The sequence below is a fragment of the Gavia stellata genome, chromosome 18 (genome assembly GCF_030936135.1).
Source record: "Gavia stellata isolate bGavSte3 chromosome 18, bGavSte3.hap2, whole genome shotgun sequence".
NCBI classification, from domain to species: domain Eukaryota; kingdom Metazoa; phylum Chordata; class Aves; order Gaviiformes; family Gaviidae; genus Gavia; species Gavia stellata.
Window position 1 is genome coordinate 18,034,948 of NC_082611.1, and position 26,132 is coordinate 18,061,079.

Below are 26,132 nucleotides of genomic sequence, written 5' to 3' on the forward strand. Positions count from 1 at the left end.
AAGCTGCCTGGGAACCTGATCCCATGTCCCAAGGCATGATGTGCTCAGGGAACAGCAGAATTCCTACAGCTGAGGGGTCAGAAGATAGATGAGACGCAGTTGTCTCATCCCATTTTAATTTGAGACCGAGAACACCCACGTGGTTTCCCTTACTGTGCCTCCCAGCTCAGCTGGGGAAGGATACTTGCCCTGGCCAGCCCACACAACAGAAAACTCCTTCCTTTTAAATCTTGCTCTTCCATGCCGCTTGTCGGAGCCGTGGTGGAGAGCTATGGTTGGTGGCTGATGGTCCTTCTGGCTCTGGGCAGTGAGTGAGTATCGGCCGCCCCAGCACTGAGCGCGCGTGGCACCTCGCTGCCAGTGACCTTCCTCAGCCGGAGGATCTCCTGCTTGTACCTGCAATGGGGAAGCAGCACCGTCATTGCCCGTGTGGTCACAACCCCGCTGATAGCTCACACACAGGAGCGATAAATTTAAATGTGCACTTTGCTGTACGCTAAGGACACGCAGTGTCTGTTAATTTAGACCAGCCAGCCCAGGCACTGAGCCACGCCGGGAGCTGAGCCCCGGCAGATATAAAACCACAGCCTTTTCCCAGGGAAGAAGTGTTTGTTGCCTCTGCCAGGTGACGGTACCAGCAACAAGCCCGTGAATCTGACCCGAGTTCACAGCTGAGCTGGCTGGGGTGTTATGGCAGGCGCAGAGTTGGACCATCGCTCCCACAGACGCGCCCTGCTTGTTCTCACCCTTCCTTGCCCGAGCAGCTGTTCCCCCTGCTCTGGGGAGCGATGAGCCAGCGAGAGAGGACCGTAGATCGGGGGCTGCTGGAAGGCTTTGGATTTTAGGCAACCCCTCTCTTAGCTTCCTCGAAGGGATGAGTGAGCACACAGGGAAGGAGGCGTGCAGCAGGGCAGGGCAGATGCCACCCCCCCTGCCCTGCGGAACAAGGGATGGCAGCAGCTGCCTGCACAGCTGGACGTGCTGTGGGACATCAGCCGTGCCGGCAGCACTGTGGGAAGGCAGCGGCAAGGTCAAGCACCGACAGCGTGGCGGGCATGGCGTGTTGCTGGCAATTAGCCTGGGAGATAAACCTGGAGCACAAAGCAGAGAACATGGGAAGGGGGATGCTACCATCTCACCTTGCAAGATGCTTATCTATGTATTCCCGCAGCTCGGACACCTGCTCTTCTGCCACGACTGCCCGAGTCAGCAGCTGGCTCCTCTCCTGCTCCAAATCCTCCTGGAGGGGCAAAGAAACATGGAAAAATCAGGGAGCTCTGTGAGATGGGAGTGAAGTTGCTCGGTCCCTCTCTGCCAGGCAAGACCAACCACTTGGCGATCACTCCGCTCCAGCACCACTTGGCATTAGGCTACAGAAGCAACCAAGAACTGATGTGCTCGGGGAAAGGAGCCTGGTGACGACAGCACAGCATTCTGCAGGCATCGCCACTCCGGGGCATCGGCTGGGCAGACCAGGCAGCCTCTCCCTGACCAGAGCGCAGGCATGGGGGCCAGGGCCACCCCAGGACAGGCAGTAACCCCTGCCTGCCAAGCCACAATTAACTCCCCCAGACACTTCACAGAGTCATCACTAGATTTGGCGCTCAGACAGAGAGCTTTCAAACCTGTCCACCAGTAGTTTGTTGGAAAGGGAAATGACCTTCCCTTTTAGATAAAAAACATTTAGTTTTTGCAGTGTCTTGGGGCAGTAGATCAGCAGTTTACCCAAGTTAACTGCACAGTCCCTGTGTCACCTCCGAGATGCACAGCAGAGCCATGAGCAGGACCTGCTCCCAGTGCAGTGCTCCAGCCTCTCAGCCACGGCATCTCCCTTCTTTCGGCCGCAAAGATACACACAATTTAGGTGTTTAGCTTTATGTGACCAGAGAATGGTGGAGCACTTCCTTAGGTTGCTATGGACAGAGGAAGGCACGACACGGAAGCGGGCTGGTAGCACATCTCTAGCCTTGTCTACCACAGAAAACCAAATCTCTGCTTGGCTTCCAAAGCCCTTTTCCCCACGTGTGGCAGCCAGCATGGCAGGATCCCAGCACCAACCCTTCTTCCCGCTGCTGCCGTCACTGCCGGACAGCAAACCCCACCTCAGCCAAGCCCGCTCCCAGTGAGAATCACCACAGTTTCATGGGTGCTGTAGGGCAGCGTTGCGGATGGAGAGCACTCTCCTCCCCGCTCTGGGCCACCCCATTCCTGAGTGCAGCACAAATATCCTTGCACTCAGGAACAACCAGACTGGGAAGCTGATTCAGATTCAAATGAGACTTGAACCAGGTTGAATACAGTCCCAGTTTGTTATACAGATGCCTAAATGCTTGTGCCGAAACAAGGGAGGGAGCAGTCCAGTCCAGTCCAGCAATGAGCAGCCATAAGGGATGCTCTCCTTTTAGTAGCAGGGAAAGTACAGCCGTGATACATCACCGGCCGGGGACCTGCTAGCATCGCTTGGTGCGCTGAGGCCAAAGCCACACCAAGGCTCCGTGGAAAGTTTCCTCCCTCCAGCCTGGAGCAGCATTTTGGCCCCAGGGTGGCACCCGGCTGGGGCAGCACATCTTGGACATGTGGGTAAGGGATAGGCTTTTATTCAGATGGGCTGTTCCAGACCTCTACCTGGGTGGTGCGTGCAAACTCCCGGAGCTGCTTCCTGACCTCTGCCCAGCCCTCCTCATCCAGCTGCCTAGGAGAGAAAAGCAGATGTTGATCATGCCCAGACATTTGAATCCAGCCCATCCGCAGGTCACACAGCTCTGTTCGGGGGCCGGTCATAACTCGTGACCATCAGACCATAAACACCAGCACTCTGAACCTTTTCTCTCCTAATGTCCCCAACTTCTTCAGGGCATGCAGCGCCGTCCCTGAATCCGGGCACGAGAGTCACAGCCCTTCTGCCAACCTGGGATTCCCCGCTGTGACAGCTGGGTTTGTTCCAAGATCACATCAACACTCATACATCAGAGGATTCCGTGCAGAAAGAGTCCTTAACCTGACACTGCAGGACTGAACTTGATGGAAATAGAGAGCGATCAATGACAAACGCTGGCGCTTTTCATGTTTCTGAGCACAAACCCACCCGTTCTGTTTGCCGAGCACGATAGGTGAGCTGTCTGTGCAGCCCAGCCGTGGGAAAGTTCTTCCTATTCTGTCCCAGTCTGAATAAGCAAAATACAGGTCACATCTGATGCTTGGGGAATTTGGGTTGTATGAAGGGAGGAATGCATTGTGCTCAAGAGCAGCTCTGCTGCCACTGCCAGAGTTCCCTCTGGTGGCTGCAGCCTCTGGGCCCAGGCACATGGGAAATCATGGCTGAGATTCCATGGGAGCAGAAGCGAAGGGAACAATAAAGAGTGAAGCCGCACGGCTGATAAAGATGAGAAGCAGCAGGAGTTATAGCCGAAGTGCTGTGGTTACACCAGGCTTTGTGTCTCTAGCTAGAGGAACAAGGTAACTTCACGAGTAAGACCCATCAGCACACAGAAAACAAGTGTTTGAAGTGTGTAGAGTCTCTTGGCAGCTATAAAAACCTTAACAAAATGCATCACTAAAATGCAGGTTCTGGTACTTCTCTGTCTTGTTCCTGTGGCAAGTCTGCCAAAATTAATGCCTCTCTTCAAAGACTACTACTATTTTTCAGTGTGGCAGAGCCTGGTGAAGGCTCAAGCTCTTCTCCAAGACACTCCTCTGGAGCCTGGTGGCTCAGGCACTGACCGACTCCTCTGTGCTGGCATCCAGTCACTGAAATACCTGACATGTTTTCTAGGCTACTGCATTTTAAAAGACTGAAAAATCCCAGCTCAGATTTCTTCTACACTTTGTTCTACCTCTCCACAGCTATAGTTGATAGAGTTTCAACAGACTAATGGAGCAGGGGGAAGAGACCCATTAAAAATGAACAAATAAAGGGCATGTCCGGAAGCCGGGGAGGTATCGGTACAGGGTCACCTAAGGGTTCCAGCCCAGCTTCTGCGTTAGGAGGTAGGAGAAACAAGACCATCCCAAAGCAGTGTTTCACTTGCCTTTCTCAGGTTGTGATCCACCAAAGCATTTGGGCGTATGCTTAACTTCAGCTTCTAAAGAGATCAGTGGGACTAAAAACATGATTAAATCAAACATGTGCTTAAGAGCTTTCTTGGCTCAAGGCCCAAATGACCAACTCATTTCACCGCAGGAAACGCTGCCCTGAGACGACAGCTGGCTTTTCTTCTCGGATGAGTCCCTATCAGCTCACTTTCTCCCTATTTATTACCGCCTCCAAGTAAAGCAGGAAAGACTCCTCAATCCACACAGCAAGGAGAATTCAGAATTACAAACATCCCGAGAAACAAGCAGCACTTACTGCTCAGGAGACAGCAGAAAGCCAGAGGTTTCTTTCAGTCTTTTCTGAAGGCAAAGGAAGAACAGTATTCCTGTAAGCATTACACCATTGCAATCTCACCACAGTCCCTGCCACTTCGAAGTGGCACAACGTATCCTAGCACTCTTAACAGCCGCCAGTGCCCTGGCAAGGAAGTGATGTGTAGCAAAATCTTAAGGTTAAGGTCTCTCATCCTCCGAATTTTTAAATAAATATATCTCACGCAAAGCGAGAGACACGTCTCTGCCCAGGCAGAACCGGTGGGAGGACGTGGAGCTGACTGGCGTGTTTCTGACTGTGGTCTCCTGCTCAGTTAGCTATTCACGCTGAGGCAAAGGCATTCAAGAACGGAAAGGCCCATCCTATCCTCCCTCCCTCACCTCTTCTTTTAGCAGTGAGTCTGCTGGCCTGGCAGCTCTCCCATAACATCTGCTACTCCTCAGCCCTCCCAGAGCTCCATGAACCCAATCTATGGGGCTGCCCAGACCCCTGGATCTAACCGTAACTCTCCCCTGTGCAACAGGGTTGAAGCAACGAGGGGACTGCTTGGACATCCCGTCTCTTCCCAAAATGTGAGTGAGCATTACCCCTGCCTGTGCCAGAGGCACAGCCAACCCTCAGGGAATGCCTAAGGAAGGGACTGAATCTATCGCTTGTGAGACTTTCCCCACCGCCCCCCAGTTTCATGCCCCCCCCCGAAAGCCAGCAGCCCAGGCACCACCTTCTGCAATTCCTGTAGCTGCATCTCCAGTTTTGCTTTATCCTCCCGCAGCCGGTTTAGCTCCCGGGTTGTGTTTGTCAGCAGCTCTGGGTCTGTGATGGAAAAGTGGAGCTCGGCAGGGCCACAATCCATAGCGCTGCTGCCCAAGGACCGGATCTGCTCTCGCTGGAGCCTGCGACATGCCAGAGGGGTTAGTCCCTGGTTAGGTAACAACACCGAGTGTTGCTGATGGAGGTACCATCCGCTTGGGACCTGCTGGCTTCTGGCCACCGAGAGCCAGTCCACCTGCAAAGGGTAAGTGGGAGAGCCCAGCAGTATGCATGATATTCCTGGGAGTGTTTCTGAGGGGAGCTTGTCCTAGAGCTATTTGTGGCTTTTATGCCACAAGAATTTCTGCTGCTTCCCACAGCCCAAGCTGCTGAGAGAGCTGTGGAGCAGAGCTGAGAGCACTGCAGAGACAGGCTGGGGAGGCAGGAGTTATTTGTGGTACCTCCGCATTTCTACACCATCCAACGTGGAATCAATCTCTCACCCTAAATTTTACACAGGAGAAACGCATGTGCAAAGCAGCTCCAGGGTGTCCAGAGCACTCTGATGTGTAGCTGGAGACTTCTTGTGCCTGACTTGTCAAAAGCAGGGAGTTAAACACGCACTCCAGATCCTCTGCCTTCACCTGGGACCCCTGTTTACCTCCCGCTGGGAGCCCACTTGGTCCTTAGCAATAAGCTGAAGAGACAGAGGTAGCCCAGACCCTGGCTTAGCCCTACCCGTAAGCAATCAGCAGGTTCTCATGCTTCTTGAACAAGTTCTTCATGCGTTTCTTGTAGCCACGTGCCGCTCCAGCTAGCTGCTCTTCCCGAGACTTGTAGGAAGCCCTGATGTCCTTCAACATGCTGTCCACAAAGCGTTTCATGTGAGTGCGATCAGCTGGGGCTTTGCTAGGCCCCGTTACGTTGCTGGATTTACTGTCCATGTAGTCCTTTAATCAGACAGAGAAGGAAATCAAGGTCACCAAGTCATTCCCTAAAGCATGTAACACATTTCCCACAAAGAAGGTCCAGGAACATTTGTGCTAACACCACAAAGAATAGGGCATATCTTCCAAGGACAGGAAAGACTAATTAACTTCCGTTATGGCCCTTCAAGACAGAGAAGGCATCTGTACTGTATCAGTGACCTGTCTAGGGAAACACAAGTTGGTGTTGGGAGTTACCATCTCTAGTCCCGTATTCTTCCCACTGTGCCCCGCCCTCTCTGCTAGCTAGGAGATGCTTCAACATAGCTTTGTTAGAAATTAAACTATTCTTAATAGTAAAAATTGCTTTGCTTAGTCTCCTGATCCATCACCACACAGTGTTCTTTGGTACCATCTTTCTCCTAGCACAGAAGCTCTTGCCAAAACCTGTTTACTGCTACCTAGGGGGGGTAGAAAGAGATTTCTTCCCAGTCTTGCTGCTCAAGATAATCAGGTATCCATGCCTGAACCTGCCTGAAACACCTGCCTTGTGCCGAGTCCTCACCATGCTCTAGAGGCCCTACTCTACATCCAAGGTTCTTGTTCCCAGCGCAGGTCCCAGGCACTGGCGTTACACGGCTCCGTAGCCAGCCATGGGGACAGCAGCAGTCACCATGGAGGCAGCAACAGAGCCAGAAGTGGCATCGCCTGGCCTGCTGAGGCAAGTTGTCAGGGCAATGGAGATTAGAAGCCAACTGGAAGGCAGCCATTGTAAATAAGAGAATCTTTCAATCCAAGTGATCTGACCAAGAAAGAAAGTCCCAGCAGAAACTCACAGACCCTTTAGCGTGGCCATACAGGAAATCTGGGTGAGGAGGGGGGGCTGGCATCTCTTTCCCCAGGCCAAGCTGAGGACAAAGAGCCCTCTTCCAGCTGCAAGCATGGGTCCCCGAGCCCCACTGCCCGCTCTGCTCAGCAGCCCAGCAAGGAGGAGAAACAGCAGCAGCCTGCAAGAAGTAGGCAGCCAGCATGGAGAGACCTCCCCAGCCCAGGAGAGCCCCTGGCGCTGGGGGTACCCACCGCCACGTCCTTGATGTACTGCGCGAGCCGGGAGCGATATTCCTCGTTCAGCTCCTTCAGCCGGAGCTGCAGCCGGGAGTTCTCCGCCTCCACCTCTTGGAGCTGGCTCTGGGAGGTGAGCAGCACCTGGGCACAGCAAAAACGCTCACTGCTGCTCTCGTCCTCTGGCCAAGCAAGGGGCACTAAGCAGCCCCATAAGAGATGGGGGACTTAATTTCCAGATATTCAGCTTCATTAGAGCTGGAAAGGTCCTGGGTTTTCACAGGAGCCCACTGGAAATGTTCATAGTCTCTATTCTCCTGCTACCCTCTCTCATTTGCAATCCCTCCCCGGTGATTTCACCAACTCTTTCTACATATCAGTGAACAAAATTCCTCCCACCACCTGTGGCAAGCAGCACCTTCCACCACGTGCATCACACCCCTGGAGAAGGAAACTGCCCAGGGAGGAGCACCTTGGTATGACAAACTCCCTGGAGAGGGAGACATGTCAGAGTACCTCAGTACAAGACATCCACCCCCTGCTAGCTCCAGGAGAAGCGCATGGCACCCGGGAGGAGCAGATGAGCAGGGGCAGTCCTGGGTGCCGGGGGCTGGAAGGGAGCCTGCCCTTACCGCTGACTGCTCCACCAGCTTGTGCTGGGTGTCCCCAATCGCTCCCTTTGCCTCCTGCAGCTCCTTCCCCATCGCGATCCTGGGCACACAGGAAGAAGGCGTGCTTATTTTAAGCCCCCAAACTTCTCTGTAGGTCCAATACAGCCGGCTTGGAGAAGGAAATCACTACGGGATAACAGAAATCTCTCAGCAGCAGCTGCCGCCCCCCAGATGTGTGCCAAGCAGCAGCCACAGAGCTCTCGCAGCCAGAGGTGAACGTCCTCCCCAGTAAGAGGGTCTAGTTCACCAGTGTCTCTGCTGTGGCAGCCTTTGCCAGGACACCGGCCCCCCCAGCCCGTCGATGGAAGAACCGCTGTGCGAGGAAGGGCTAGGGCTGGATTCATCTCTGGGCTGTCACACATTTGCCGTGTGTGTCACAGAAGGTGGATTTTCAGAGGTGCATAGGCCAGTCAGGAACCTAAACACCACCGACTTTTAAGCAGACAGCAACACTCTTAAGAGCCTTAGAAACATCAGGTTTTGCTTCCAGGACTCACTTCTTCCAAGGGTGAACTGTCATTTCTCCCCCTGTACCCCACCAAAGCCAGGCTGCCTCCTCTCCTGTGCTCAAGGATCAAAATTCAGCTGCAACGAGCTCCATAAACGCCCAGCCAAACAGAAGGATGTGCCCTCAAACACTCACACTCTCTCTTCCAGCTTTTGCTGCTGCGAATCATAGGTTTTCTTCAGTTTTTCAAGCTCCACTTTTATGTTATCCTGGTTTCCAAGCAACTGAGGGACAGATGAAGAGGAAGATGAGACAGGGCTTAGCTAAGCAGAGGGATTCGTGAATGGGGAAGAAGTGAGGAGAGCTTCCAGCTGAGCACAAGTCCCGCTGACCAGCGTAACACTGGGGAAAGGACAGGTTTAACTGGGAGTGACCAGTGCTCTGTAGCACACCAGAAGTGGCGTGTGCTCTGGAGGAAGGGCACATGGAGGTGCACACGTGTCGCTCTCTCAAGGGAAATTCTGGCGCTAAGAGTCAGATCCCCAGCAGGAGCTGGTGGCGGAGCCCAAGCTGGTATCACACGGGCTGCAGATGGGAAGGAGGCAGAGAGCATCTCGGTGCTGTCAGTTTTGGGTGCTTTATCACCCCCATCTTTCTCAAGTAACTGCAACGAGAAAATAAGCAAGTGCCCTCTGCACTTGTTGACTTCGAAACTCCTGCCTCTGTTCACGCAGGGGCACTGACAGAGGGAACCACAGCTGCCCTCTCTCAGCTTTTGCCTCCACAAGAGCTGGAGTTATTCTAGTCTCATTTTTCAACTGCACAGCTTAAAAAAACATTTAAAATTAATCAAGGCATCAGCTTATCCACAAAATTCAATTTAGCACCAGGAGGTGCCAGCCACAGAATAAATTCCCCCTCTGCTTCCCCAAGGATATAGCAGCAGACCCCCACACACTCACATTTCTCTCCAGCTTTTGCCGCTCATGTTCAGAGGCAACTACATCTTCTGGCTGATTTTAGTAAGAGACACAAGAAGGTGCCTGTTAGATCCCTGTTCTCCAGGGAGCAGGCGACAGGGCAGAGAGGTCCTTACCTTCACCTTCCGAGCTGAGAGACGGCGCACCGTTGCTCGCGCTCTTTCCAGCTCAGCAGAGGATTCCTTGGCCATGGTGGAGGAGCACTGGCGGTCGCTCTCCACGCAGGGAAGGGTGCTCCTGGCATTGGCCAGATTGAGCAGCTCTAGGCTGAGCTCTTCATTCTTCATGACCTGCCAGGTCAAATAAGAAGGAAAGAGCTGCTGAAGTCCTGCCTCTCCGGCTCCGTATGCTGTCTGTTCAGCACATACCCGCTGCTCTTGGTGTGTACACAAGGCAAGCACTCACATCCCCTCCTGAAAGCAAATTTTATTTTTAGCTCTCTCTCATATGTCCAAAGATATCAGTGATTTTCTAATTCTCATGGAAGTGTAGGGTAAGTACCATCGCCAGACATCAGGATTATTCACATGTAACCTTACTCCCTCTGCCCATCTCGCTCCCGCATTCAGATACAGATCCCCATGCCAGCCCAGCCCTGGGCACAGCTCTGCCACCACCTCTCCGTCCTGACCTCCATCCGCCCTCCTCACACTAACCCTGTACCCTCCACACAGCTTCCCAACACTTCAGGCACATCTTTCCCCATACAATGGCTTTGAACAGTGCTGGACTCCATAACGTAAGAGAAGGGCCAAATCTCCATCCATCTAGGCTGACGCCACCCAGCTAATTCCAGTTTTGTTTGAATGCATCCCTCCAGCAGCAGCCAGCCCACAGCACGGTGTAGGCAGCGAGATTCAAAGCTGGTGTGAAGTGACACATTTCCAAAAGATAAAGAGGATCTGAATGAGAAAGGCTCTGTTACAGGTGATCTGTAAGGAACACTGGGGGAATTCATGTCTCACGGGAGGGTTTCTATGTAGATAACAAAGCTTTGATGGGGTTTATGACTGGGGACAAGCTTGAGTAATTGTTACCATGGCAGTGAATCGGGAGGATGGGAGGCAGAGGTCATCTGAGTCATCCGTGGAGAGAATAGCTTATCAAAAGATAGCACAGGGTGGGCTGAGGGAGAGAGGAGAGGAGAAAAGAGGCTGACAAAGAGGTGAGATATACAGCTGTGAAAACTGACAGCTAGGCAGAGACGGGCTGCCTGTTCTCCAAGCGAAAACGATCCATCTGCAGCTGTCAGCCCTGACAATTTGATCAGAGGGGGTCACACAAGCGCAGAAGTACCAGCTTGGCGAAAGAAAGAGGCAGTCCCAGGTTTGCGAGGGGCTTCGCTGCCTCCCCTGCCCTCCTAAGCCTGGCCTGGCTCCAGGGAAAACCCCGGCATAGAACCGGTTCGCAGCCATTTGGGTTCCCTCCGCCGGCCTCACTTTGTACCGCCGATGCAGACGGGGTAAGCCCGACGAACAAAAGAGGAGGAGGAAACGGAGAGTTGAGAAAAGGTCAGAGTCTTGAAAAGGAAGAATTTACAGCGAGTTAGAAAACAGGCACAAAGTGACTGGTTGGCATCTTCTGGAAGGCACTTCCCCAGGGACAGGCAAGGCCAGCGCCGCCGCGCTCCTTCGCCTGGGACAGACACAGGGCGATGTGTGAATCGAGCAGTACAATGGAGGCCACGACAATTCAGAGGCTCTAACTGTTCCCGTACAAGGGACCCTGAATGAGCTCGCCGAGCTGCTTCTGCGCCAAGCAGCCATGACAACATATTGGCAAGGTCACAAGTAGCACTTGTAATTGGGAATGTGTAAAAGGTTCATTGTCTCCCCAGAAGAGCGCCGGGGAAGGGGAGGGGGCAGAACCGCAGGCTGCTTTTCCCATTTCCTTTGGGAAAGTCCACACTGAGAAAATAATGAGCAAAAAGCCCATGCCGCAACAAGTCCCAACCTGCCAAGTTGGAGCCTCTTTTGCTTCAGGCAGGGATATTTGGTAGTCAGAGCCAAGAAACTGGGGTAAAATCCTTGGCCTATGAATTATAACCAAGGAGTTCACCTTTGCCTTCTGGACCCTGCTCCATCACTTCTTCAGTATGCTATCCAGGCATATAACTGACTCCATGGGCTTTCACTCCTTGAAAGATTCCAGGATCCGTGTGAAGACAGTGTGTTATTACCACCAACCTGTTAAACCCATCATTTAGAGATATCAGCCACCTGAAAATCCAATTTTTGACTAACATATTGCACCCCCTTGGGGACAAGAAGCAACTAAGATTGCTGAACGCCGAGCTATTCCTCCGCAGCCAGGCGGTACTGTGCCTCAGCAGCGTGCTGCCTTGCTGACAGTCAACTGCACGCGCTCTGCCTCGTGCTCCGGCAGGACGACGGGGTGGGTTCACACCCCTGCAAGCAGCTGAGCTTGCCTCCTCGTAAGAAATTTCCATTTCTCAGCTTACAGGAGACAAATTATAGCTTCACAAGAGTCACTAAAACTCGCTTATTTGCAACAGGATGATCACGACCTCATACCCTCCTCTGCTGGAGCTCTGTAGATGGATGCTCACCATAAAGACAGACTGGACACTGCCTAAACCAGCATGCCTGGTCCCAGCCCCACATCTTCCCATCGCAGCTCTGTACAGGGCCAGCACGGTAAACCAGGTCATTTGGCTGAACCAGCTAAACTATCTGCCAGGGGAGGGAGGCTGGAGAGTGTCAATCATCCGATCCAATTCAAAAAGAAGAAGTGGGAGGGGGGAGAGGGAGGGAAGAGAGGAAGGTCTATTGAAGTAGCTATTCTTGCCAAAGAAATACACAAATCTGGGTCCAAAAGACTTTAGTTAATAATCACTAAGCTGAGAGTCACCAGGAAATTCACTATATTTTAAGGGACAATCAGAAACTTGCTTACGTTCAGTGTTTTTATAAACTTGCCGAGCTTAAAAACTTCCAGGCCCCTTCCCACCGCCATACGAAATGAGAGCGACTACAATCAGTTCACGTGCAGCCTGTGCAAGCCATGCAGAAAAAAGGGAAACAAAGCATGCTGGCAGTCAAGAGGGACCTGCAACGTACACTCGGACCAGCCCCGCAGTGACCTCCTCGTTACTGCTAGTGACAGGGATCTGGGGTGGCGTGAAAAGAGAAGGGCTCTGACAGCGGGGTGCCCAGAAGAGCACGGCACCAGGGTCAGCATGGGCTCGGCACTGTCCCTGCTGAGCAGAGCAGGTTCTGCAAGCCCTGCTAGAAGGTGACCATGTTACATGAAATCCCTGGGCCCCAAAAGCAAAATAACTGTGCGCAAGCAACGCTGTCTCACAGCCGGCAAACCTTACTGGACCCGAGCTGTGGCGTAGATACGCAACCCAAAGCCAACCAAGCTGTCTTTAGATCAGGTAATGGTGAGATGGAGTCGAAAACAGCAGAGCAAACACCGCAGCCCGTCTCACCTCCTGCTCCAGTTCTTTGCCTAGGGCCAGGTAATTGCTTTTCAAAATGATGTACTCATCCGCCAGCTCCTTCCGACTGGTCTCCAGAGTGTGCAGGCGTTCCCGTAAGGCATCCCGTTCCCCAGTGACTTTCTCACTGCAGAGCTCCAGCTCCAGCACACGGTTCTCCAGGGCCAGGATCTGCAGAGAGGAGGCAGCAGAATTAGACTGTGGCAGAGACCAGCAGCAATCACAGGGCATTTATTTGGCCAAACAAGTTCTGGCACGCTATGACTTAGAGAAATATGAGTTTCGCGGTATTTGGGGCATCGGGGGGGCGGAATTTGTGGCTCTAGCTAAAGCCAAGAGAATACACCAAGCAAAGCAAAGATGGATGCGTAACGAACTGCGGTTCTGGATAAAGGCATCGGCAGAGATGAATGAACTCTGCTTCAAACTTTTGGATACCATATTTTTCAGTTCAAAGTTCTCCGTCTCATACTGCTCCTTCATTTTGTTTGTCTCGATCTGGAGATCAACAAGGTCTTTGGAAATCTAGGAGAGAGAAAGGACATTATAAAGGGCATGGACTGGTTCTGAGGCCAACATACTGTTTCAACAGGTCGCACCAGGGAACGTGAGCACAACACGTACACCCCTAGAAAGAGGCCCCAACATTTCCCACCAGATTTTCCACTGCAGATCCACTGGCCTCACACGGCTTCACGGCTCAGTTCTCTCTAACTCGCAAAGTATTTGTTTTACCTTCAGTTTTTCCTCTTCACTGAAGACCATTCTGGCTGACAAATGTGTTTTGGAGCCAGCCAGCTTCCCCATCCTCTCCTGCAGGTCTCCGTGCCCGTACAGCCTCTCATTCCCATCCTGCAGCTGCACCTAGAGACACACAACAGCTCCGACAGCTGGTGCCAGCCAGCAGAGCCCTCCTCTCCCCCACGCTGTTCTCCCACCACGATGCTGGTGGAAAAGCATGGCGTATCCAGCTTTTCAGAGCTTGAACAGATTGTAGATGGGATTTTCAGCTGCCATTTTCCTCTTGCAATTAGGATTTCATTTGCAGAGGGCTGGTTCCACGATCCGGGAAGGGGCTGCAGACCTCCACACATGTATTTTCGTTAGCAAGATGCTGCACGTGCTCTGTCAGAGTACTTACGTTCTCGTTCTCTGCAACACTTGCAAAATCCATGTGCTTGGAGGCTCAGTGCTCAGAGGTCAGGATCATTGCACTGTATCAGGCTGAAGAGCAAAGGAAGGATCTAAGGATCTCTATGGCAGCAACTTTCCCCTCGAGGTAGGGCACAAGCAATGTTGCTAACAACTTTGGTTACTAGTGGGTGCGGCATCCACCTTGGTTTCAAGGTGGAGCCAATTATTACAGCCACCCCAGGAAAAGAAATGATGCTTGTCAGGAGGTTTCCGTATTCCTAAGACAGCACACAGCAGATACTGAAAAGAGAAGCTTAGCAGACACACCCAGTGAAGCAATATTGCCAGCTAGAAGGCACCACTCCATTTATATTATGGACTGTTCCCAAAACTTGGCTGTAGGGATGGCCTCTGTCTCTATGTCAGGGATCTTTAGAGAATTTAAGATCTGATTAACCCATTAATTAATCCATTAATCCAACCCTCTGCTCCAAGACCTTCCAGTAGCAGCTAATGTCAGCTTGCTTCCAAGCATTTTTCTCTTGATCTCTACAGTCCTTGCATCTCCTGTCAATGAGCCATCCGAAGGGTACCGGGATCTTTGAGCTCTGACTGAGCTACAGCTGGTGACAGGAAAGACCTTCCCCAATTCATCACTTTGCATCAGAGACATTATGCGGAAAAATACAAGTTTTAAAGCAAAACACGCACTGAAACAAACCCTGATTAGCCCAGACAGTACTAAATCTGGATTGTGCTGGTCTACACACTGCCGCTGACTCCAAACGGCAACTGTCCAGGCCTGAACGGGACAACTCCCAAGCGTGTGCAAAGCTGAAAGTACTTGAACAGAGTCTCTGACGTAAAAGCGCAGGTAACGGACAGCGTAAGGCATGGTGGATAATGCTGGAAGACCTTGGTGAACGGCAGCCATGGGGTAAAATGAATGCCAGTTCTTCATCTCCTCCTTTTGAGCTTATTATCACTGCTATTTCTGTAGAGTGGGTGAGTTTAGGTAAGAACTTGTCTCTTACAGGAGAAAAGACAATATAATGTTCAAAAAGACCATAGCTCTGAATAACTTCTTAGTATCTGTCAAAGCTAAGAGGGTGCAAGAGGGAGGGGGGCCACCCTGACAGAAGCTCTGTGCCGAGCAGAGTTTACCAGCTCCTCACCTGGTCCAGGCTCTTGGAGAAGATCCCATAACGCCTTGACGTGGATTTCACGAATGGCCATGGAAGCGAGACCCAGGGGCTGAGCTCTTTGGGGCTCGGGGGAAGGAGAAGCTAACGAAACATGTAATTATGTCTTATTTTTCTGCAAAAGAACTTAACAGACCTGAAGTAATTAAGGTAATGAAAGTGCTGATGAGAATTCAGTCTCTTCACACCCACTGCCGAGCAGAAAGCCAAATTCACACACCGCCCACAGCGCTGGGAGGCTCGGAAGTCTCCGGCTGCTGCTCCGGCACACGAAGGAGCCGAGCCACAGCTCCGCTCCCCAGGTGCGGACCATCTCCCACCAGTTCTCAGCCCCGCACGGGTCCCCGAGGACAGGCACTCGCAGCCCATGCCAGCCCAGGGACGCACGCGGGCTGGCTCACGCTGCTGTCCCAGACAGCCCCGGCCCCACCGAGACGCCCAATTCAGGCTGGCAAATATCCCACCCCAGCATGCTAGCAAAGCTGGGTGCTCCCTGAGCTGCAGGGGTGCTCGTTTCACCTGGCAGAGAGCAATATAAGATTAATTAACATATACAGTACTATTTATGCTCCTGCAGTGCCTGGGAGACCCTGGCAAAAACCACCTTTCTGGCAGGTGCTGTACCGGCACCAAAAATGACAGCGCCGGCTTTGCCCCTGGTTTGGAAATACAAAACAAATTTGCCCCGGACAACACCACAAATAACAAAATTGGGCAGAGGAATGAGGTTTCAGGGTGTCATTGCAACCCAAAATCTCCGTCACCGCTCCAGAACGAAACCAAACAAAAAGTGTATGTTTTGTTAACCCCACTAAGAGCTGAAATGCCAACTCTGCACTGAGATATTCTTTGACTCTTCTTGTCAAGGACACTTTTAACACAGCTGATGTGGTGGCTGCATCACCAGCGAGCTCTGAGGTACGAAACTCTCACCCAGGACGCAGCTCTAAGATGTGAAAACGCTCCCCAAATCCACAGCAGCTCAAGAGGAAACCAGCTGAAGATTTCAAGCACGCAGCCTGCCAGACCGATGCCTGCTGTTTATTTTCACACTCCTCCAGCACCAGCCGGACCCACCAGCCCTTGGCAGAGAGGCACACCTCCCTTGGCCGGTGCCCTGGCCCTCAAGGCGAGCCCGGAGGGGAGCGGAGGGAACAGCCGCCCACCTCCACACCTTCTCAGGAGGCCTCGGCAGGGCCCAACGCAGCATTAACACAGCGACTGGCTCCATCTGGCTTCCAGCACCAGCAAAGTGAATTTCCACCCGCTCCCGGATCTGGCAGACACCCCCTGAGCGGCCACCGGAGCACCCCGGTGCCGCGGGAGCCCCCCGCGGTGGGCCCACACGCCCGGGGGCCGCAGCGGGGAGATGCCGCGGGCCGAGGCCTGGGCGGCCCCTCCCGGGGCAGCGCCGGGGTGAGGCCTCTGGGGTGAAGCCCGGCCGCCGAGGGAGCGCAGGAGGAGCGGGCCGGGCGGAACGGAGAGCGGTGAGGCCTTCCCCCGCTGCGGAGGAAGCGGCCCGTGCCCCGGGCCGGGCCTAGTCAAGTACCGCCGCGTCCCGTTTCCAGGGGCAACGGGCGAGGCCGCTTCCGGGGGTGGGCGGCGGGGCGGCAGCGCCCCCTGGCGGCGGGAGGTCCCGCGGTGCCCAGCCGTGGCACCCCGGGGTCAGGCGGCTCCAGCCGGGGCACACCGGGGAGCGGGCACACCCCAGTTACCCTCTGGGCAACCTTCTGGCGTGTCTCAGCACCCTCACGGCAACACATCCCTTCCTCATACCCAACGGAAAGCCACCCGCCGCCGGGTTGGCACCGTCGCCCCTTCTCCTGCCACCCCAGGGCCTGGCGAGACGCCTCTCGCCACCCTTCTATGCCCCCTCCTATACTGAGCGGCTGGAAGAAGGGCTGCCCCGGGTGGAACCACCCCGGCTCTCCCAGCCTTTCTCCACAGGAGAGGTTATCCAGCCCCCCGACCCTTCCCGTGGTCCCCTCTGGACCCGCTCCGACAGGTCCGGGTCTGCCTTGTGCCGGCACCCCGGAGCTGGACGTCTGCTCCAGGGGGGTCTCAGGAGGGTGGAGGGGGTGACTCGCCTCCCTCCGCCTGCTGAAGACGCTGCTTGTGACGCAGCCTGGGATGCGATGGGTTTGCTGGGCTGCAAGTGCACGTTGCCCGGCTTGTGTCCCTTTTGTCATCCCCCCAGCATCCCCAGGCGCTTCCCAACAGGGCTGAGAAGCAGGGCTGGGATGGGGCAGGCAGGGAGAGCCTGGCAGTGGGCAGGGAGAGCCTGGCAGCAGGCAGGGAGAGCCTGGCACCAGGCATGGAGAGCCTGGCAGCGGGCACGGAGAGCCTGGCAGCGGGCACAGAGAGCCTGGCAGCGGGCACGGAGAACCTGGCAGTGGGCACAGAGATCCTGGCAGTGGGTATGGAGAGCCTGGCAGTGGGTATGGAGAGCCTGGCAGCGGGCATGGAGAGCCTGGCAGCGGGTACGGAGAGCCTGGCACCGGGCACGGAGAGCCTGGCAGCGGGCATGGAGAGCCTGGCAGTGGGTATGGAGAGCCTGGCAGCGGGCATGGTGAGCCTGGCAGCGGGCACGGAGAGCCTGGCAGCGGGTACGGAGAGCCTGGCACCGGGCACGGAGAGCCTGGCAGCGGGCACGGAGAGCCTGGCAGCGGGCTTGGAGAGCCTGGCAGCGGGCACGGAGAGCCTGGCAGTGGGTATGGAGAGCCTGGCAGCGGGCATGGAGAGCCTGGCAGCGGGTACGGAGAGCCTGGCACCGGGCACGGAGAGCCTGGCAGCGGGCATGGAGAGCCTGGCAGTGGGTATGGAGAGCCTGGCAGCGGGCATGGTGAGCCTGGCAGCGGGCACGGAGAGCCTGGCAGCGGGTACGGAGAGCCTGGCACCGGGCACGGAGAGCCTGGCAGCGGGCATGGAGAGCCTGGCAGCGGGCTTGGAGAGCCTGGCAGCGGGCACGGAGAGCCTGGCAGTGGGTATGGAGAGCCTGGCACCGGGCACAGAGAGCCTGGCAGTGGGCAGCACGGCAGGTCATGGCTGTGCAACCTCCGGCAGGAGGAAGGTGTGCGACCCCTCTGCCACATTCCCACCCCACCCCACCGGCCGGGCACCCTGAGGACCAGGCTGCTCTCTCCATCGCCCACTGCTGGGACAGGTTCTCACACCTTCCCCTGTCCCCACGCGCCTCCGGCCCCCCGCTCCCGGGGACTTCCCTTTTCCCCCAAAACTCAGGGTTTGGGATATTTCCCGTCTGTGCCTCCAGCAATGGCCGTGGCCACCCTGAGTCACAGCTTGGGGATGTCCTCACCTCCCCAGTCCAACCAGCCTGGCCAGACCTGTGCCGGTGACACGGTTTCACATGGCAGTGTGGGCCACCAGCGTGGTAATTAGAATCCCCAAGGGCCGCCGGCGCATCAGCCGCCTTTCTCAACTGCCCGCACCAGCCTGCTGCAACCGTGGCAGGGCACGAGCTGACACTCGGAGATGCCCATGGAGACATTTGCCAGCAGCTGCCAGAACCTTTTGCCACCACTGCCAGGTCCCCATCTCCAGTAACGTGGGGTTTGTCGAGTGAAAAATAATACAACGCAATAGGTGGGGGCCAGGATGGCCAGAAATGTGGGTGGCCAGTGAGCACTGGGCAAAGCCCATCTCCGCCGGGAGGGACTTTCGGGGAGGGAGCTTGGTCCCTGCGGGTGTCCCAAGAGAGTGGCACAAGTTCTGGGATGCCAGTGTCACCAGTCCCAGCTCTCTTGGGCGGCAGCGTCGGGCCTCACACATTTTTGGTTCGGGATGAGGAGCGGCAGCGCCGGTTGCCCTGGCAACATGAGATGCTCTCCTCCAGACGGGGACAATATTTGGCAAGATTTGCTAAAAATACTCCTAACTCAGCTGTGACAACACCACCCGTGTCACATCCCTGCTCCCCCCAGGGCTCAAGCTGGGTTTATGCTGTCCCTGCTGGTACCCAGAGCTGGCCCTGGGCCACTCACCCTGGGTGGGGGGGATGGACCAGGGTGCTCCCCGGGTCCCACCAGCCTCCCCAGCTCCGGTGAACCTGGCAGGGCCACCAGCATCAGTCCCTCCCAGGCTCGGCCAGCCTGAGCGGCTGGGGACAGAACAGGGAGCCAGGGACAGCCAGTGGCATGTACCCACACGAAGGGACGTGGGGGGAGATCCCTGGGGAGGGACCAGCGGGCATGGGAGGGCTGCTGGGGAAGATAATGATTCCTTAAAGTTTAAATAGGTTTAAAAGCTTTTTTTTTTATGATTTTGCTGCTTTTCCTAATACCATTACAGCCTTCTCCATAGCAACCAGGTGGGGTGGCTCAGACTTTGGTCCCGGCCGGGGAGATTAGCTGCCGGAGCTGAAATGATGAGGGGATCGGCTGGGGAGGTCCGCGCCGGCCGGGGCTGCGGACGTTTGTGGTAGGGACCCAAAATGAGGTCCCCGTGGTGCTTGCGGTGCTGCGGTACACCGGGCAGGCGCGATGTCCCGGCGCGTGGGACGGGCTCGCGGTGATGCTGGAGGGACCAACGGTGCCGTGGGGTCCGAGCATCCCCTGCCGCAGGCGGTGGGACAGGTCTGGAGGAGATGCCCTCAAGGAGGTTTAAAGGTGGAGATGAGCCTAGCGCTTCCCTCCACCGCAGTCGCGTTGGGAAGGGATTTGCTTATTTACTCTCTTTATTTTCCCTTCGCAGCTCGTTTGATATTTTCCTTGAAAGAGGGCTGTTGGAGGCAGGGATAAACCCGCTCCCAGCCGCAGGTAGGGCTCGTTTAAACTTCCCAGAGAGGTTTTGTGGGTTTTGGCTGGCTGGCCCATGCTGGTTCAGCTCTTTTTAGCTTCCAGATTGATTACACCTTGTGTCAATATGTGCTTAGTGCCTATTAGTGGGTGCGTGTGTCTCCATCTCTCATTTCTCCCTTCTGATCTATAATTTCCCAGAAGAGAGAATTAAAAATAGAGGGGGAGGAGAGCACCGCTCGGGGCCAAAAGAAAAGGGAGAAAACAGTGCTTGTGGGAAAGTCGGGTTGCAAGGCTGGAGCCTGGCCGTCTCACTCTGATGCCTCTTCCCGTGGGCACGGTCCTGCTTTGGCTGGTGAGAAGGTCGCTTAAAACCGCCCGAGTTAAGTGGTGAAGAGCTGAGCTGTGCCCTGGGGAGCTGGAGGAGATGCCAGGCTCCCACAGGGACGGACAAGGTGGGAGCACGGTGGGGATGCCCGTGGCGTGGGGCTGGTGGTGGAGAGCATCCCCGCTCCGTCTCCACCTCACGGACCAGCACGGAGGGAACTGGGGCTGGGAAGAGCTTCAGCGCCGGTGGGTGATGCTCATTCCTGGAGCAGTGGATGTGAATGGTGCCTGCCTCGTCCTGGTGCATCTTCAAGGAGGAACAGGGCTACCAGGATATCAGGAAGGGTTAGCCATGGCTTTTCCATCCGGCAGTCGCTGGCCTGCAGGGCTCCTCTCGCTGGGGCGGAAGAGACTTTTTATTTATTTATTTCGTTTCTTTCCTGGAAACTGGTAAAAGATTCTGCAGAAGCTGTGTTGGACGCTGGTGGGGAAACGACCTGGGACACAGAACGAGGTCACCAGCCTCCCCGGGGTGGTTTTGATGAGCTGCCAGGCAGAGTGCGATCCGCCATCATCCTGTACCCCCGTACGTGGGGCTGGCGGAGGAGCCGAGGGACCCTCACAGCCATCACCTCGCCGGCGGGACCCGGGCTTTGCTCTCTGCTTCCCCTGTGGCACAAAAGCACGGAGCCGAGGAGCGCTCCCAGTACCATCTCCACCCACGATGCAGACGTACCCGCAGGAAGGGTCTGTGGATTCAGCCCTGAGGCTTTTACCACCACATGGAGAAGAGCTTTTTCCCATTTTCAAACTCATTTCCCACTCGCATCTATAAAACCTCGGGTGTTTCTCCCGGTAAGGGTGGTCCCCACACCTCTAACCCCCTGCGCAACGGGGACGCTGCAAGCCCCAGCGCATGGTTTTCGGGTCCCGATGCAGCGTGAGGACCGGCTGCCAGGGCTCACCCCAGGGCATCCCCAGCAGAGCAGGAACCCAGGGAAGGGTCAGTGCTGCTGCTTGGGGATCTCCAGGAACCCAGGGCATGGCCGTGGGGCATCCCGTGAGGTTGTTCCATCCATCCCTCCACGCTCACTGCCCACCCAAACCCTGTCTCCGGCAGGACCACCCTCCCCCAGGACCACCGTTCCCACCATAGCCTGTCCTCCAGAGCATCTCCTTCCATCCCCGCTCCCCAAGCTGCAATAAAGGCAGTTACAGACCAGTGGGGAGAAGCAAGGAGCCCATCCCGGGTGATGCTCGCCTCGGCCATCCAGCTGAACCCGTGTCCCGGCCCAGCAGCGGTGGGGTTAAGCCTGACCGGGCGGGCGGCTGGACGGGCGTCAAGGTGGTTGCTCCATCCCTGCGCAGGGGCCGGAGAGCGGAGAGGGAGCGCTGCCCTGCCCGCCACCATGAGCACAGGCAAAGGTAGGGCAGGGGAACCTGCCTGTCCCAGGAGGGACGGGCAGGGCAGGGTGTTGGCGGGGGGAGACACTAAAACTCTGCTGGGGCTTCGCACTCGAGGCGCTGTTAGCTTTTCTTCCCCCTCCGCTGCTAGTAAGACATTTTGGGAGCCCCCGTGGTGCCTGGGGTGCTTGCAGGCACCCACAAACCTGGACGGGGGCTGCAGGGATGGGCAGGGGCTGCGGCACTGAGACCCCTCTGCTTGGAAGAGCAGGTTAATGGGGAGGGTGGCTGGGGAGGAAGGAGGAGAGGGGAGTGGGGGCCTTTCCCCACAAAAGGGAGAAGCTGCTGTTGCAATAGAAAGGGATGAATTTTGGGGGTCTGGGCACCTAAGGGGTCTGAGCTGCAGCGGAGGGCGATCCCGCGCTCTCTCCCAAGGGCAGATCCAGCCTCCGAAAACCTCCTGCAGCTGCCCGGTGTGTGCGATGAGCTGAGACTGACCCCTCCACCCACCCACACCCCCGCCCCTCGGCAGTGCAGGCACCCCGGGGGGGTCCCATGGGGGTCCCCTAGGGCAGCCATTGCCCCACGCTGACGGTATCCCCTTTCCTCTGCGCCCCACAGCAGGCATCACCCTCCTGCTCCCCCTGGCCCTGCTGCTGGCCGCTGCCTCCCAGCACCCCGGGGGGGACAGCCAGAAGGACCAGGGGGACACGGACCCCCCACGCTGCCCCAGCCCTTGTGCCTGCAGCTTGGACGACTACAGCGAGGAGCTCAATGTCTTCTGCAGCGCCCGCAACCTGACGCGCCTGCCCGAAGACGTCCCCCTCAATGCCAAAGCCCTTTGGCTGGACGGCAATAACTTCACCCTGCTGCCGGCCGCTGCCTTCAGGAACCTCTCAGCCCTGGACTTTCTGGACCTGCAGAGCAGCCAGCTGGCCGCCGTGGAGCAGCACGCCTTCCACGGGCTGCGGAGCCTCTACCATCTCCACCTCGAACGCAACCGCCTCAAGCACTTGGCTCCCCACACCTTCCTGCACACCCAGAACCTCGTCTCCCTCAGCCTCAACAACAACTACTTCAGTAAGGTGGAGGAAGGGCTGTTCGCCGGGCTCTCCAACCTCTGGTATCTGAACCTGGGCTGGAACTCGCTCGTGGTCCTACCCGACAAGGTCTTCCATGACTTGCCCAACTTGAGGGAGCTGATTCTGGCTGGGAACAAGCTCCCCTACCTCCAGCACCAGCTCTTCTGCAGCCTTACCGAGCTGAAGGAGCTGGACCTGAGCGGAAATGCGCTCAAGGGCATCAAGATCAACATCTTCGTCAAGCTGCAGAAGCTACAGAAGCTGTACCTGAACCACAACCAGATCAACGCCATCGCGCCCCGCGCCTTCATGGGCATGAAGTCCCTCCGGTGGCTGGATCTCTCCCACAACCGGCTCGTCTCGCTGTTTGAGGACACGTTTCTGGGCCTCCTGAGCCTGCACGTCCTACGCTTGTCCACCAACTCCATCACCAGCCTGAGGCCCAGGACTTTCAAAGACCTCCAGTTCCTGGAGGAGCTTCAGCTGGGGCACAACAGGATCCGGAGCCTGGGGGAAAGGACCTTCGAAGGGCTGGGCCAGCTGGAGGTCCTCAGCCTCAACAACAACCAGCTACAAGACATCAGGGTTGGGGCGTTCCTGGGGCTGTACAACGTGGCGGTGATGCACTTGTCTGCGAACTGCATCAAGGTCCTCCCCGACTACGTCTTCAAGGGGGTCACCAAGTTGCACAGCCTCCACCTGGAGCACAGCTGCCTCGGCAGGATCCGGGCAAACACCTTCTCCAGCCTCTCCAGCCTGCGGCGGCTCTTCCTGCAGCACAACGTCATCTCAGTCATCGAAGACCAAAGCTTCAGCGAACTGCACGAGCTCCTAGAGCTCGACCTGAAGCACAACAGGCTGAGCCACCTCTCGCCCCAGCTCTTTGTGGGTCTGAGCAACCTGGAGTACCTCTTCCTCTCCTCCAACCAGCTCCTGGAGATCTCCCAGGACACCTTCAGCCCGCTCCAGAGACTCTTCTGGCTCGACCTCTCCCATAACCAGCTGGAGACACTGGACAACACCGTCATCTCCCCCCTGGCCAACCTGCGGTACCTCAGCCTGAGGAATAACTCGCTGGAGACCTTCTCGGTGGGCTTCCTGTGCGCCTCCTTTGCCCTGGAGCAGCTGTGGCTGGGGGGCAACAACTGGCACTGCAACTGCTCCCTGAAGGGCCTGCGGGACTTCTCCCTGCAGCACCCCGTGGTGGTCCCGCGCTTCGTGCAGTCCGTGGCCGAGGGGGATGATACCCACGTCCCCGTCTACACTTATAACAACCTCACCTGCCTCCACCCCCCGGCCGTGGCGGGCCTGGACCTCCGCGACACCACCGAGGACAGCTTTGCTCACTGCTGATGCATGTGAGCCCTTCCTGGGGGGATGCACCATGGATCCTCGTCTGCCTCCTCCCCAGCCCCATCCTGGGCTCCCTGGGGCAGCGGCAGGAGCTCCGGCTCCGCAGCCGCCCCAGTTTAGCCTGGCTTTGCCGCTGCCAGCTCCCCAGGGCAGCAGCAAGGAGCCATGCCTGCACGATGCTGGACCAGGAGCCTGGCCATTGGCAGGGGGAGATGGGCACCAGCTCCCCAGATGGGCTTTGCTGGTTTCAAACGGAAATATTTCAGTCCTTTAATATTTAAATAGCAGCCCCTGGGTTAGCGTGGTCGCTCCTGTCAGGAACACGAGCATCTCTGAGCCTCTGGGAGAGGGAAAAGCTGCACCCCCAGCCTGGAGCCCTCCCCATGGCGAGCGGCATCCCTGCCAGGGCCAGGACTCATCTTCCTGCCCCAGAGCAGCCGAGAAAGCCTAAAAGCCCCCCAAGCTCCCCAGTAGGTTTAAAGAAGGGGGCAGATGACTTGCTTTAATCATTCCTTGCACTAGCAAGTGTAGGCAGGGTGCAGAAAGCCGCACACGTCACTTACCTGATAAATCGTAGCAGACAAATAAACCTTTGGAGCTATTGCAACCCATCTTGTAAGTATGTTTTTTCCAAAGCACATGCCGCACCCGGCAGGGGTTTCTTATCAGAGCCCCTCAGGGCTTGCAGACACAAGGCGAGGGGCTCGGGCTCCCCAGGGTGCTGGAGGAGTTTGCAGCAAGTTTTCTGCAAGCCCCGGGTGGGTGGCATGTGCCCAGGGAGGGAGCAAGAGGTGCCTGGCCATCCCGCAGAAGCCAACAGCCCGGTCAGACTCCAGCGCCGCTGCCCGGCTCTCCAAATCCCAGATAAGTGACCAAAGGTCAGACAAAATTTTCCCGGAGACTTGCACGTGGGGAGACCTGGTCAGGTGCAAGTCCTTGCTGGGGGCGCAGCAGGAGCAGGGACAGATGCTCCTCCTGCTTTCCTCCAAACGATGGCTGCCAGCTATAATCCAGTTTGGTTAGTGGAAATCTGAGATTTCCCCGTATCCCCAAAACGGCACTGTGAGGGCGAGCCCCAAGCCTGGAGAGGGCACGCAGGCAGAAAGGACAGAGTCCAGGAGGGAGGGAGATAAGATGCAAGGACACCACCTTCATTTGCTTCCCCAGCTTAACTCGAGCCTGCAAGAGGAGGGCAGGTCCCACAGGAGCAGCAGCCCTGTGGCCATGGAAGGAGGTCCAAGGGAACAGGACAGTCAGAGCAATGAGGCAGGAACCACCCAGGGACATGGAGGAGCCCCACGTGTGGCAGGGGTGTAGAGAACAGCCATGGCAAAGCATCCCACTAAGGACTGCCGGGGCCAGCTTTCAGCAAGACAAGGGACTGGCTGGATCTTGAAGCTGGGATGGAAGAAGGAAAGATTTAACTGAACCCCAGCCAGGAAACCAGGGAAAAGCAGGAAATACCTAGATGTACGTGAAGTGCTCATAATATCAAGACTCACAGCTACAACGAGGCCTGAAGCCATGAAGAAACATAAGTCACAGACTTGGATTTTAAGAAAAGTGTTTACTGCCTGGAACCTTTAAAAATATTCCTGAGTCACAATAAACCCCAGCAGACCAAAAACAACCTCAGACGGGTGGTAGATCTCCTAAAGACATTTTCTCATGTGAAGCATATGCCGTGCCCTCATCAGGAACCAGTGATCCGAGATGTCAGGGCGAGGTGGCCTGGCTTAGGTCCACATCAGAGCATCCAGCACAAACTCATCCGCCACTGAACCAAGTACCATATGATCTGTCACGCAAGAAAAGTGATAGAAGGCAGCAGCGCATGGAGCCACGATCCAGATGATCGGTGCTGTTTGGGTTCAGTGGGGGAAGAACAGTCGATGGCGTTTGCCACTGTAGCTGCATCGGGTGACTGCCAGAAGCACTGCAGCATACGAGACACCGTGGACACAAGCCAGAGCTCCCCAAGCACCTGCACAACGGCTGGCTGCGGAGGAAGGTGCTGCATACGTGGGGCTAGGAACAACTGTACCATCTGGGCAGAGCACCGCCACGCTGAGAAGGCAAGAAGCAGGCTGCTGCTGTGCAGGCAGGAGCACCCACGCAGGGTCTCTTCAGATCTGGGGGGGATGGAGCAGTGCTTCCCTTTTTCGATTGCCATGAGCGGCACCGATGCTGTGCTCCCCCCTCCCTCCATT

The 26,132-nt window shown here is 56.1% G+C and overlaps 3 protein-coding genes across 3 annotated transcripts in view; 2 read left to right on the forward strand and 1 right to left on the reverse strand.

Annotated features, from left to right (window-relative positions):
* LOC104252220 (nucleoside diphosphate kinase, mitochondrial) overlaps positions 1–26,132 on the forward strand; it is a 320,155-nt gene that overhangs the window by 266,070 nt on the left and 27,953 nt on the right. The window lies entirely within an intron of this gene.
* Positions 270–13,840, reverse strand: CCDC78 (coiled-coil domain containing 78). The gene is made up of 14 exons (XM_059826630.1): positions 13,808–13,840; positions 13,402–13,530; positions 13,105–13,191; positions 12,658–12,837; positions 9,320–9,493; positions 8,419–8,507; positions 7,737–7,815; positions 7,123–7,248; positions 5,855–6,066; positions 5,088–5,259; positions 4,349–4,392; positions 2,626–2,692; positions 1,140–1,240; positions 270–396 (listed from the first exon to the last, which is right to left on the reverse strand). The coding sequence occupies exons 1-14, from the start codon at positions 13,838–13,840 to the stop codon at positions 270–272; spliced, it is 1,620 nt and encodes a 539-aa protein (XP_059682613.1).
* Positions 21,493–23,922, forward strand: IGFALS (insulin like growth factor binding protein acid labile subunit). The gene is made up of 2 exons (XM_059826629.1): positions 21,493–21,508; positions 22,109–23,922. Exons 1-2 carry the CDS (start codon positions 21,493–21,495, stop codon positions 23,920–23,922), a joined length of 1,830 nt encoding a protein of 609 aa, XP_059682612.1.

Coding starts and splice junctions, on each gene's coding strand:
- CCDC78 (XM_059826630.1), bottom strand. CDS start 13,840: ATGGATTTTGCAAGTGTTGCAGAGAACGAGAAC. Junction 6,067..7,122: donor AGTACATCAAGGACGTGGCG/GTGGGTACCCCC, acceptor GTCTGATTAAAG/GACTACATGGACAGTAAATC. Junction 5,260..5,854: donor AACCTGCTGATTGCTTACGG/GTAGGGCTAAGC, acceptor GGCATGTCGCAG/GCTCCAGCGAGAGCAGATCC.